This window comes from Cydia fagiglandana, chromosome 26 (genome assembly GCF_963556715.1).
Source record: "Cydia fagiglandana chromosome 26, ilCydFagi1.1, whole genome shotgun sequence".
In the NCBI taxonomy this organism is placed as follows: domain Eukaryota; kingdom Metazoa; phylum Arthropoda; class Insecta; order Lepidoptera; family Tortricidae; genus Cydia; species Cydia fagiglandana.
The window spans coordinates 9,669,870-9,683,856 of record NC_085957.1 but is presented as its reverse complement, the minus strand read 5'-3'; the positions used below and the strand labels follow the sequence as shown (position 1 = coordinate 9,683,856).

The 13,987-nt window shown below is 38.6% G+C and overlaps 2 protein-coding genes and 1 non-coding gene across 4 annotated transcripts in view; 2 read left to right on the top strand and 1 right to left on the bottom strand.

The window, feature by feature from the left end:
• The first annotated feature begins 350 nt into the window (after positions 1-350).
• LOC134677721 (zinc finger protein 501-like) lies at positions 351-7,716 on the top strand. 2 transcript variants are annotated; one of them, XM_063536185.1, is made up of 4 exons: positions 351-515; positions 2,066-2,188; positions 3,069-3,194; positions 5,945-7,716. In XM_063536185.1, exons 1-4 carry the CDS (start codon positions 467-469, stop codon positions 6,841-6,843), a joined length of 1,197 nt encoding a protein of 398 aa, XP_063392255.1. In that variant the 5' UTR covers positions 351-466; the 3' UTR covers positions 6,844-7,716. The 2 variants fall into 2 exon arrangements, with proteins under 2 accessions (XP_063392255.1, XP_063392253.1); XM_063536183.1 differs by lacking the exon at positions 5,945-7,716 and adding an exon at positions 4,465-5,882.
• Positions 3,800-3,871, bottom strand: Trnaa-ggc (transfer RNA alanine (anticodon GGC)). Its single transcript has one exon. It is a non-coding gene; the product is annotated as a tRNA-Ala (tRNA).
• A 1,273-nt stretch (positions 7,717-8,989) lies between the features above and the next one.
• Positions 8,990-13,987, top strand: part of LOC134677652 (zinc finger Y-chromosomal protein-like) — a 29,555-nt gene continuing 24,557 nt past the window's right edge. Inside the window, exons 1-3 of the mRNA XM_063536113.1 lie at positions 8,990-9,205; positions 11,332-11,493; positions 12,624-12,698. Coding sequence (XP_063392183.1) covers positions 9,098-9,205; positions 11,332-11,493; positions 12,624-12,698 — 345 coding nt within the window. The 5' untranslated portion in view covers positions 8,990-9,097. The remainder of the gene's footprint in view (positions 9,206-11,331; positions 11,494-12,623; positions 12,699-13,987) is intronic.

The following is a 13,987-nucleotide window of genomic DNA, read 5'->3' as shown; positions in this document are numbered from 1 at the left end:
TTTATTTCATGACCATGGATACAAATCCTTCAGTCGTACACTGACAATAATTTTGAGAGACAAAATATACCTTTTTTTTAATCAAATGTATAGTTTGGCACAAGCATGGGCACAAGTCTGTCTAATTTCTAGCATTATAGCCGTAACAGATACACATATCTCTTTCTCGCTCTCACTATAAGGGTGACACCAACCAAGGTTGCGTACAGTGCGGTAGTGTGTTAGAGCTATTAATTTAGTATTAGTAGTTTTTTATGCTGGCAATGAAATGTTAAACGTCACTGTCAGCTGTCATGTAGCGTGGTCACGTGATGTGTTATGGTATGTTTTTATGAGCATTGGAGTAAAAATCGATGTTTAAAAGCTGTCTTCGTTATGTTATCTTTATTTTTTAATCCGATAATTCTCAAAGAATTCAAAGTAACCAAATAATTATATAGGCCACCAACTCTCAAGTCAATAAGTTATGGAGTCAAGTGAACTGCATACCGTGTGGGTGAAAACTGAGGTGAACGGTAAGTCTTTTATTCTATAGTCCGTTTTTTTAGCATTAGAAAGAACTTCGCAGAAGTTCGCTTGTGGTTCTAAATCTGGCACTTTTAGCGGTAACAACTTGAAGTAAATTATATGTATTGACCATGCTACATTAGATAATTCAATAATTATTAACAATTAACGAGCCTGATAAAAACTGCACGCTTGCTTCTGCGGAGTTCTTTCTAATGCTATAAAAAACAAACTATAAGCATGTCGACTTGATGATATGTAGGACGGTGGAACACGCGGGTATAATATATTTATCCAAATGCAATATTGATCCCTGAAAATAGCATTTCGACCATGTAGTATTTCTAGGAAGAAATTTAACTTATAATCAATAATATTCCCTTGCAGACGATTTGTACTGTGGGCCTATATGAGCGTTTTTACATTGTATAATCCAATGTCCAATGTTGGATGATCCTTGGACAAAAGCATTTAAATAATGAGTAAATAAATATAAAAAGCTCTTAAATCCAATATCGGATTGGACAATGTGAAAACGCTTAACTTTAACCCATGGAGCACTCTAATATCACACAACACTAACTCAATTTGGGTCGTAGCAACTCAGTATCAGACATGTGTTACCACAGATCAATATGGATCAAATTGCTTTGCATTAGTTTGTTGTATGGTGGGCTTTCAACAATTAATGGTATAAGTTCACCTTTGGACATATTTACTATATTCTCTCTATGTTATACACTTGTTTTGTGCAAGACAGCGTTAACTATTACTACTAATAACACTCTTAGCCAGAGTTCGGACAATTTATCGCAAAAATAAATATAGTATGGAACATGATACAATTTTTTTAACAATTTTGAACTGCAGTTTTTGAGTATAAGCTGGAAATTCTATAAAAATACTGTGTACATAATATGAGTTTAATAAATCTTGTCCTATTTTGAGATATAATATAAATGACTATGGTTTTCGATGATTTGTCCGATCGCTGCTCTTAGTGCCACTTGCACCATCACAATACTGGTAACCATGGTTACTCCAGGTTTAAACGGTTAACCTCAGGTCAGTGAAAAGGTGCATGTGGCCATTACAGTGTATTTTGGCTTTGGCAGGCCCCTGCAGTGATAGCAGAGGATGCTGGTACGATTCCAGCCTGGGGCACCTGAGGCCTTGGTCACCTTTTCTTAGTATATGACGTTTATTTTATTTTATTGGGGATGCTTACTGCCTATAGTTCTTTTTTTTTAGCATTAGAAAGAACTTGAAAGAAGGTAAGCGAACTTGACATATATTTTAATTGAAAAACTCTTTTTAAAAATCAGTAATGATTACTTACGAAAGCAGAAGAATTTAAAAAATGATCGTAATAGATTCATAATTGTTACATATTTGCCGTAACTTATTTTTAAAATGCGTTTTTGAATTAAAAGACACATTACGATTGTTGTCCTTATTTCTAATGCTAAATAACGAACTATAATATTCATAGGTTAATAGACTTATCTAATAGATGCAAATTACAAGCTTCTTATATCAGTGTACTTTGGCTTGTCAGATGTCACAGAAGACGAGGCTCCAGGGTCTGCCGTGGTTAAACTAGAACCCACGGAGGAGGGCCTGAGCGAATCAAACGCGCCTGGAGAGCTGCAGCCCCATGATCTGGTGTTTACAAAACACGGTAAGTGATTTTTCACAACGCCAGCTTGTAAATGCTCTCTTTATTCTACAAAAACGAATAAGAAAGTTGCATTTTATCATCAAGGGTGGCAATTGAGTTGTTTCCTTATGTTAATGTGAAGTGGGTCTAATGTAACTCTATGTGAAGTGGGTCTAATTTAGCTTCATGTGAAGTGGGTGTAATTTAGCTTTATGGGAAGTGGGTCTAATATAGCTTTATGTAAAGTGGGTCTAATGTAACTTTCTAGCTTTATGGGAAGTAGGTCTAATTTAGCTTCATGTGAAGTGGGTCTAATATAGCCTTATGTGAAGTGGGCCTAATTTAGCTTTATGTGAAGTGGGTCTAATTCAGCTTTATGTGAAGTGGGTCTAATTTAGTTTGCAAGATTTGACTCAAATAAACAAACATTGCAAGTTAAATAGGGGTCATCCATTCATTACATCACACGTTTAGGGGGAGGGAGGGGTCAAGAAAATGTGACATATTGTGACATGGGGGAGGGGGGAGACACAAACTTTGTGACGTCATTTTAACTTTATTTAAATTATTTTATTCGCTGTACATTTAAATAACAAGTTTTTAAAACGATAATCGTTTTTATTCGTTTAATTATCTTTCCTAAGCAGTTTTAGGTTATAAAATTACTAATATTTATATCGTCAAAAATATTTTGATAAAATATTAATAATGCTTAGGTACTTAATTCGATTTGGCGATTTCGTAGAAAAAATGTGACGTCACACTAGAGGGGAGGGGTTTGCCAAATGTGACCAAGTGTGACAAGGAGAGGGGGAGGGGCCAAAAAACCTAGAAATTCGTGTGACGTAATTAATGAATGACCCCATATAGCCATATATTAGCACAGTTTTGTTGTTGCCAGTGTGCGTCAAGGTCGAAGCGGAGTTCGTAAAGGACGAGGGAGAGGGCGCAGGAGGAAACGAGACAGCACATGTTTGCAAAAACGAGGCAGGACCGTGCGAGAACGAGACGGCAGGTGAACCGCAAGGTAACCCAAGTCCTGCTCTCTTTTTCTAAACTACGTATCCCATATGGTCCTACAGCTAAAGTCAAATCAATCTATAAATTGTAAATATCGTCTGTATTTGATACCACCATTTTTTTTAGGGTTCCGTACCCAAAGGGTAAAACGGGTAAACCCGTCCGTCCGTCCGTCCGTCTGTCTGTCAGCAGGCTGTATCTCACGAACCGTAATAGCTAGACAGTTGAAATTTTCACAGATGATGTATTTCTGTTGCCGCTATAACAACAAATACTAAAAACAGAATAAAATAAAGATTTGAATGGGGCTCCAATACAACAAACGTGATTTTTGACCAAAGTTAAGCAACGTCGGGCGTGGTCAGTACTTGGATGGGTGACCGTTTTTTTTTTGCATTTTTTTTTCGTTTTTTTTTCATCATGGTACGGGTGCCTTCCCTTCCCTTCGTGCGCGAGTCCGACTCGCACTTGCCCGGTTTTTTTACCTAGCCTACTTTGGTGTTCCACTGCTGGGCAAAGGCCTCCCCTCGTTTTCTCCACTGATATTCTATATGATATGGTTTCTCCATTGATACCACCAATGACAATGAAAAAATCAACGATGATCAACCCTGGCCAATGTGGGACGCGAACCCACGTCCTTGGATTGCCGGTCCAATGCGTTACCAGTTCCGCCAGCTGACCTTCCGTCAATCAATGCGAATTTAGGGCCAGTTGCACCAACCACATTTGACGGACTGATCAACGTCAGCCGGCGCGCCCCGGGGCTTTACTATGAAACTTTCCATACATAAGAATTTAGCGAACTCTTTAACGATACGAACAGTTTGGTGCAACCGACCCTTAGTCATTGCAACTGTGACAACGTCACTAGCGACATCTGCATTCTAAGGTTTACAACCTCCTCAAATCAGAGGGGCTACCGCCAAAACCGAAATTCGCAAATTGCGGGGATCTTTCTCTTTTACTCCAATGAAAGCGTAATTAGAGGGACAGAGAAAAATGCCCGCAATTCGATTTTCGCGGTTATAGCCCTGTTTCCTTTTTCGAACTGAAAACGATTTTGCTACTATGGAATTTATAGGAAACAGTAGCATGTGACGTCACAATCAAATTACCTACTCTTTATAGTTTTATACGGGTTTTAAAATAGAAATTGTCTCTGAAAATAATAAATTGTGTCGAAACAGATGTTGGCCCAACTCCAAAACATGAGACATGACCAGAGCGAACAACTAAATGAAATTCCCTGGCGTCACTTCAGTATTTTGTTCCAGAGGAAGATTCCTGCTCTGCCGAGGTCCCTGTCAGAAAGAAACGTGCCACTTCCAACTCGGACCGATATAAATGCGAATGTGGCAAAAAATTCAAGCAATTGAGCAACTTAAAGGAGCACAGACGAATACACACCGGGGAGAAGCCGTATGCCTGCAATATTTGCGACCAGCGCTTCGCCAAACAGAACTCGTTGAAGAACCACGAGCGACTTCACACTGGGGAAAAGCCATATGCATGTGGAAACTGTGATAAGCGTTTCAGGCTCTCGGGTACTTTGAAGAAACACGAACGTCTTCATACGGGTGAAAAGCCGTATTCGTGCAAAATATGTCAGAAAGCGTTTACACAGTTAATCGGTTTGAAAAGACATGAACGAGTTCATTTAGAAGAAAGCGTCGCTCCTCCCCTTCCCCTCCCCTGCGAAGTGTGTGATAAGCGATTTTCGTCCCCGAGCGAATTAACCAGACATCAGCGTGTTCACACCGGGGAAAAGCCGTACTGGTGCGATATTTGCCAAAAAGGGTTTGCACAATTAGCTGCGCTAAAACAACATAAAAGGACTCACACAGGGGAGAAACCGTTCACCTGCGAAACGTGTAAAAAGCGATTCGGAGATTTAAGAGTTTTAAAAGATCATGAAAGAACGCACACGGGTGAGAAACCTTATTCCTGTCAATTGTGTAAAAAAGAGTTTGCACGATTGAGCACTTTGAAAAAACATGAGCAAATTCATACTGGTGAAAAAAGATTTTCTTGCGATATATGTAGAAAAGAGTTCAGACAATCTGGCGCGCTCAGCCAGCATATACGAGTACACACAGGGGAAAAGCCGTACACGTGTAAAACGTGTCAAAAGGAGTTTCCGCGAATGGATGCTTTGAAGAGACATGAAAGAATACATACGGGTGAGAAACGATATTCCTGCGGAGTATGTAAAAAGGTGTTCACGGATTCTGGCAATTTAAGGAAGCACGAAAGGGTTCACACTGGTGAAAAACCTTATGCATGTAAAATTTGTAAGAAAGCGTATAGAGAATTAGGCAGTTTGAAGAAACATACACGGACCCATGCAGATGAAAGCAATCATTGAATCCATGTGCATTAACTAATGAATATATCGATAGTTTATGCAGATGAAAGCAATCATTGAGTCCATGTGCATTAACTAATGAATATATCGATAGTTTACCTAATGTATATTAACGTTTTATTTATTATACAGGGACTTTTGCAACCTAAATATTCTAGTTCAGGAAATCAATGCTTGTTTTATAGATTTTATATTTATGTATATTTTAATGCTATCAAAATGTTTTTGTTTTCTATTAAAAGTTGTTTAATAATAAGTTACTCTTTCTTTTAAAGATCCATAATAATACATATCTCTACATTTTATTAAGTTGGAAAATGAGGTATTTCAAAATGTTTTTTTAGAGCGTGTTTACTAGATTATCTATACCTCTGTTGTTTCAGAGAAAGAACACCATCAACATCATGAGACTCAAAACTCTGCAGCTGCAGAAAAACCTCATCATTGTGGCATCTGTCAAAAGAAATTCTGGTCTTCGGGCGATCTGAAGAAGCACCAGCGGATTCATAGTGGCGAGAAACCCTACACGTGTGAGATTTGTCAAAAAACGTTTGCGCACCTGAACTCTTTAAAGTTTCATACGAGAACTCACACCGGTGAAAAACCTTACCCCTGCGCAATATGCGATAAACGGTTTGCGCAATTGTGCCAACTGAAGAAACACGAACGCAGTCACACGGGCGAGAAACCGTTTTCCTGCAAAATCTGTGATAAGCAATTCACGCAAGCGGACCATCTCAGGACGCATGAGAGAATACACTCTGGTGAGAGACCTTATGTATGTGACATATGTCAAAAGCGTTTTACACAATCGAGCGCGTTGAATTTGCATAAACGTAATATCCACACTATAGAATCGTATCATTGCGATAAATGCATAAGAAAATTTTCGCAATTGGATGCGTTGAAAGAACACGAAAAAGTTCATACGGATGAAAAGAGATTTTCCTGTGATATTTGCAGAAAAAAATTCAAGCAATCATGTCAATTGAATAACCATATTCGATGCCACACCGGTGAGAAGCCCTACGACTGCGAAACGTGTGAAAGAAAATTCGCCCGTTTAGTTTATTTGAAGAGACACGAAGAACGAGTGCACAAAGATGAAAAACCGTATTCCTGTGAAGTCTGTAAAAGAGTATTTTCTGATTCAGGCAATTTGAAGAAACATGAGCGCATTCACACAGGTGAGAAACCATACTCGTGCGAAATATGTAGCAAAGTGTTTGCAGCTTCGGGCAGTTTAAAACACCATAAACGTATTCATACAGAAACAAGTAGATGTTAACTACACGAGTCATTTCTATACTGGGTCAAGCAGACCTTGTCAGTAGAAAAAGGCGGCAAATTTGAAAAATGTAGGCGCGAAAGGATATCGTTCCATAGAAAATTTGAATATCGCGCCTTTTTCTTCTGACAAGATTTGCTTGACCATCTATAGTATTTACAACTTGAAATTATGATACTGATAAAATTACTTGTAGCTTTCCATTAGAGAAGGGCCCTTATGCGTTATGTACGATAAGGATCTTTCTATCAGAACTTCTATTGGAATTTCAGATAAAAATGACCTTATTGCACTTGAAGAAAAAAGTCACTACACCGCTGCATCTACATCTGCAGGAAGCCATACATATGGCGGGTGACAGAAGCCTATGGAAGAGACTGGTCAGCAACATTAGGACATGATGTCACGATCCTCAGCATTGAGGGAACGACTGATGATGATGATGATTGCACTTGAAGCATAGAGACCCTTCTGTGATGGCGAGTCACATTTATTCTAGTCAATACATTTAAACACAAATTAATTAATTAATTTAATTTTAATGAATGTGGAGGGAAGTACGAGGAAAGGAAAACCGAGGAAAAGGTGGATGGACTGTGTGAGAAATGACATGAAACGAACGCAAGTGAATGATGAAATGACGGGCGACAGAGAGGTGTGGAAGAGAAAGACATGCTGCGCCGACCCCAAGTGAATGGAACAAGGGCAAGAGAATGATGATGATGACATTTAAACACTATAATGAGTTTTTTTATGACCTTCAGAACATGTAAATTGTTATTTATAGGTAATGACTACTAATGGCATAATATTTATTATTATATGTAAATGCACAGGCAGCTTAAAGCTGATACGTGCACATCAATGTCCACTTGTGTTTTGTAGTCTACGAATAATAATATATAATATATCATTTATATCGTAAAATTATTTTATATTTAAAAAAAAATAAACAATGTAATCCAATATGTAAATTATGTACCTGCCTAAATATATGACGTGTAAAAGCAATATATTTGTTTTACCAATAAATATCCTGAATCTAAATTATGAATAAATATATATGTCATAAATAAATATTATAGAACATTATTATATAGATTGACTGAGTCCCACATTAAGCTCAATAAGGCTTGTGTTGTGGGTACTTAGACAACGATATGGGGGTTTTCGGGGGCGATAAATCGGTCCAGCTAGGTCTTATCTCTGGGAAAACGCGCATCTTTGAGTCCTTATATGTTGTCTCTCACTCCCAGATATTATAGTTAGACCGTAAAAAGTCTGCAGCGATTTTGATAGCCCACGCAGTGCAAGTGTCATTTTAAACGTCAAACTTCTATGAAATTATGACGTATACATAAATAACACTTACACTGCGTGGGCTATCAAATCCGCTGCAGACTTTGTTTTACATAAACATAATTGAAATGCTAATGGATAATGAATATATTATAATATAATAAAATAATTAAATTATTGCGGAACACCTATTTTAGTAGGTATTTATGTATTTTAATTAAATATCTGAACTTTCCCTTGGTTCCCTGCTGGGGGGTGACTATAAAATTGTGATCTGATAACCACAATAAAGTATAAAAACCTTTTTGGTCATTGTAGGTATCGTTAAACCTTTGAAGTAAAATTAAAATTGCAAGAAATGTCGATAGTTTATCGATACGACTTTATCGACATGGCTACAGCAAGGTGGGTCACATTGTTAATCGTACACTAAACAAAAGTGGTCCCAGTGACAGCTCGCTTGGAAGGTATCTCTATATATTATTATATCTATGACTAAAAGGTACGATCTGGCTACACTGGCTGCAAGTGCATTCCGATATTAACCCATCATCATCATCATCCTGCCCTATTCCCAACTTCATTTGGGGTCAGGCCTCCTTGTGCGTCTGCGCCAGGACAATATTAACCCATGTTAGAATAAAATAAAAATACTTTATAAATTTTTGTTTAAAACAATTTATAACGTTAAAACCTGTAGTTGAATAAAAATTAGGGTTCAGATTCATTAAGCCTTTTTATTCATTTTCATGGAATGGAAGATTTTTACTAAGTTTATCTTCGACTTACCTGTCAACCTCTCCTAAGTATCTGAACGGTCCATCATTCCGTCAAAAGTATGGTCAAAAGTGTCAAAACCTCGTTTAATTTTCCTTGTGTATTTCTTGTTATATTTTTGCGAATAATAACATTTAGCAACTCGTGGTATTTGTAGAAGATCGAAAAAAAATGCACGATGGTGTTCATCTGCATAATTTGCATGATCAAACAGCCGCCTTTGACACCACTGAGCGACGAACACAGACAGTTACTTGAAGTTATTGTATCTCCAGTTACAAATACGGTAAGCAATTAGAAATCCGTCAAAAACTTAGCGAAAACACTGAAGATTTTGCGAGTCAAGTGTATTGTGCCATCGCGAACCTTGTCGGAATTTAGCCCCCATTCGCACGACAGCTTTTTCAACGCGCGTTAAAAAAGCGTCTGAATGACACAAATGGCTAACCATGTATCTGTCGGCGGCCGATCGTAAGATCAGGCATATAGTGAAATTCCGACTCATATCGTGAAACGTGAAAATCTTTGACCTGTTCCCTGAGTCGACGGAGCCCCGTGGGGCTCCTATTTCTGGGCATTTTGCCCTTCGGGCATCTGAAGCAACCTAACGAACCTATCCAACCTATATATTGGTTTAATGTGACTATCGTCAAAACATACACAGGAACATTACGATCGGCCGACAAATGGCTAACCATGTATCTAAACCGACAGCGGTGGCGCTTTTTATCAAGCGTTGTTGGATTTTAGACTTTAAGCCTTAAAGCGTTAAATCGAATTTAGAGTGCGGACAGATACAAGCGCATTTTTTAACGCGCGTTGTAAAAGCTGTTGTGCGAATGGGGACTTCTTCTTCTTCTTCTTTATTAGGGGCTATATAAGGCTCCAAAGCCTATGTATCACTGCGACGATTCCTGATCTATTGTGATCGCCACCTACTACAACTCTCGATCCAACCCTGCAACTTCAAATAGCTGCAGGATCTTTTAGGTTTCGAGAGACTTTACCTCCTCCGGGCGTAATATGTGTCCGCCCAAGATTAGGTCACGAGTACTCATTAGGCAAGGGCACTCTGTGAGGATGTGTAAGGGCATTTCCTCTGCCTCCATGCAGAGTCTGCACCGCCCTATGTCACGTTTCCCCATGGTGTGCTTGTGCTTATTTAGGCCGCAATGCCCAGTAAGCACCCTTACCAAAAAGGGGCTTAAGAAGGCTTATATTGGGCACTACTTGGGCGAGTGTGTGACACCAGCTACGGCCGCCCCAGAGTATTTTCATACTCTTGACTATCCTATAACTAAAGTTTCTCCTTGGGGGTCGTGCATAAATCACGCGAGGTGTTTTCGGCTACTTTTTGGCCCGTCCCTCCTCCTTGGTGAGGTTTTTGGCTACCCCCCTCCCCCCACACAACCTCACGTGTCATCATCATTCTCTTGCCCTTTTCCCATTCACTTGGGGTCGGCGCAGCATGTCTTTCTCTTCCACACCTCTCTGTCACCCGTCATCTCATCCTCACACAACCTCATGTGTATTTTTTTTAATTTTTAGGGTTCCGTACCTCAAAAGGAAAAAACGGAACCCTTATAGGATCACTCGTGCGTCTGTCTGTCTGTCCGTCTGTCACAGCCTATTTTCTCGGAAACTACTGGACCAATTAAGTTGAAATTTGGTACACATATGTAAATTAGTAGCCCACAGATGGACATGTTCTTTTTTTTATTTTAATGTACATAGGTTCGAAGTTATTTAAGAAAATAGCCAAATAAATACCATTCCCTCCCCTTTATCTCCGAAACTACTGGGTCTAACATTTTGAAATAAATACACAAAATAGTTCTTTACCTATAGATGACAGGAAAACCTATTAGAAACTGTTATACAGTTTGGCGGAGGTTGTACCTATCATGTAAAAATATGCTGTTCCGTGTTTTTTTTTTTTGCAGTCAATCGTGATTCGGACTTATGTGCGGAACCCTTGAAACGCGAGTCCGACTCGCACTTGGCCGGTTTTTTTTCATTCAACCTTGCCTGAAATAAATGATTTTATTATTATTTCCTTTATTCATCATCCTTCTTAGGCTAGGGTTTTTATAATATGAATATAAAAGTAAAATATAAAAACACAAAACAATAAAAGAATACATATAAACACATTATAAAAAACCTAACCTAGGGTGCCGCCATTATTATTATTTAAATAATTGCCTAGTTCCGATAGTACAAACAAACTTTGTTTAAGTAGTTTTAGTACCTACTCTTTATAGTTTTATACGGATTAAAAAATAGAAATTGTATATAAAAATAACTGCTGTCTACATTTCTCTATTAATCTTCTGATGATTTATTTCTTGCATTGTGTAAAATAATTTATTTTAAATGCCATCATAATGCTATTTGTTATTTGTGTTCCAGACGGAGCTAAAAGGCTATCAATGGCTGCACTGCAGCGATTGCGAGGTGTTGATGCGGGCAGTTCACAATTTCCAGCAAACTGCGCTCAAGGGTGTGAAGGCTTTTAAATATTTGCTGAGTAAAAACGAACCAGCTATTACGCAAACTACACTTGTGACACCGGTAAGAATATTCGGGGTCATCCATTAATTATATCACAAATCCGGGTAAAGGCATTTATTTGTGTGATGAACACAAATTCTTGTTCCCGAGTCATGGGTGTTTTCTATGTATAAGGCTTTTAAATATTTGCTGAGTATAAAACCAACCAACCAACCAATGAACCAGATACTACACAAACATATATGCACACTACATTTGCAACACCGGTAAGAATAATTGTCGGTCATCAATTAATTACATTACAAATCTGGGTAAAGGCATTTATTTGTGTGATGAACATTGAACACAAATTCTTGTTCCCGAGTCATGGGTGTTTTCTATGTATATAAGTATGTACTCGTATTTATCTATTTAAGTATGTATATCGTCATTATCGTCGCCTAGCAGTCATAGTAAAAACTTTGCTTAGATTGGGGCTAGGTCGATCTATGTAAGATTGTCCCCAAATATTTATTATTGGTATAGGTTTTCGCGGGCTTGGTTTCCGCAACTCGACGTCATATTATTGCGCCTATTTTGCGTGATGGGTTGGCGGCACTATTCTTGCCAACCCAACTCTACCAAGAAGCCTAGCAGACCCTTGACGTTGCCGACGACTTCTGGGAGAGACCCCGGTGAGCCGAGGTCAGGCGTGGCTCACTCCGCGATTTCGTCGCTTTGCTACAGGTAGCTAAAAGTACGTCCGTTCGGCCACAATTATGGGGTTTGCCATAAGCCGAGCGTGGCGCTGTCGCCACCTAGCGGCCATATCTGTGCTGATCGTGACAGACGCGTTTTGTTAGAGAGAGTCTTCTGTACCTAGTACTATTATTTATTCTGTGCCGAGGTGTTGTGCCCGGTATTTTGCCTCCCCTGGGCATTCTAGAATGACGTGGGCGGCTGTCTCCTCTGCCTCCATGCATGCTCTGCAGAGGGGGCTATCTGTAACACGTAGGGTTAGTAGGTGCTTGTTAAATGAGGCGTGTCCAGTTATTGCCCCAGCTATAAGCCGGAGCTGTGGTCTCTTCAGCTGTCGAAGCCTCCGCGACAGATTGGGGTTGAGTGTCGGGAAGGCTTCCTTCGCCTGCCTGCAGGTACCTAGGTTAGACCAGTATATTATTGGTATAACAGAATGAACAACTTTGTTTTAGATTCTAGAAGCAAAACCGGAGCCAATCACAATCAAAACTGAACCAGGAATTAACCCCCCCACAACCAACCAGGAGGTGAGCTGATTTTTTTAGACCATTTTTTTTCCCCAACGCAAAAAGAAGGTTGGCATTTGTTAGAAGCCAATGTCTGTCTGTGGCATGATAGCTCTCCAACGGATGGACCGATTTCGATGCGGATTTTTTATGTGAAAGGGAGCTTCCTTGCAGTGGTTCTTAGCTATGTTTGATAGAAATCGATCCAGCAGTTCGAAGAGTATCAGCTCTTTTCTAAACTGATGAAGGGGTTTGTGGGATAATATAGATTTTTTGGCATATAGCAAAGGGGATTTTTTAAATGTTTAATTTAATAGTTATTCAGAAATGAGTTCAGATTTGTGTCATTCAGAATCTTTTTTTTTTATTAGCCTGCTTTGGGGCCCATTTCTCGAACGATATTAGACTAATATTATTAGACCACTAACTGTCAAATCGTAGGGGTTGCCATGGCAACACACTAATAATATTAGACTAATAGCGTTTGAGAAATGGGCCCTTGGTGTCCCACAGAATTATATATTTAGGAAAAAACAATTATCGTCGAAGGTATACACGGTGTAACATGAGTAAACCGAATAATTTTAACAGCGTATTCCTGATCATATTTAGAGACAAAAATGCCCTATAAACTTTTTTGGAAATTCGCCTAGTTTCAGAGATATTATTAATTTAAAAAAAAACAAGTTTTTATTGTTACATAGTGTAAAAGGCCTTTTTGATGGTGATGTTGCTGCTATGGGACGTAGTCTAAATATCCTTATTGATAGATGTCAAAAAGTGACAAGTAACACTTTGCAACAAGTAGGTTCTACGAAAAAAAATTTAAAAATTAATTTTAAGTGACAAGTTTACCAATAACATTTATTTTTTATGTACAAATACATTCAAAAAATTAAAAAAAAAACAAAAAAACGAATGTTTTTTTGCCAAAATTTACCTAAACTCATATTACATTTTTTACTTCTTTTGACCTCAGAAATGCGTGGTTAAAATTATTCGGTTTCCTCATGTTACACCGTGTATAATAGTCAAAGTCCGACAGTTACTTCACTCTCAAAACGCTCCTAACAAAATTAAACTCGTAAGTGATCGTGACGTCACGATCACTGAGAAGCCATCTTGAAGTATGGAAAACAAGAAAATTAAAATTTTGTCGGTGAAAATTTGCGTTTATATCATATATAATTTATATATGTAATACTTGGGAGACCGAGCTTTACTCGCAAAACGTAAAAGCTCAAAAATGTGCGTTTTCTCAGAGATAAGACCTAGCTAGATCAATTAATCACCCTCGAAAACCCTCGCAA

Coding starts and splice junctions, on each gene's coding strand:
- LOC134677721 (XM_063536183.1), top strand. CDS start 467: ATGGAGTCAAGTGAACTGCATACCGTGTGGGTGAAAACTGAGGTGAAC. Junction 516..2,065: donor GGTGAAAACTGAGGTGAACG/GTAAGTCTTTTA, acceptor TTGGCTTGTCAG/ATGTCACAGAAGACGAGGCT. Junction 2,189..3,068: donor TCTGGTGTTTACAAAACACG/GTAAGTGATTTT, acceptor TGTTGTTGCCAG/TGTGCGTCAAGGTCGAAGCG.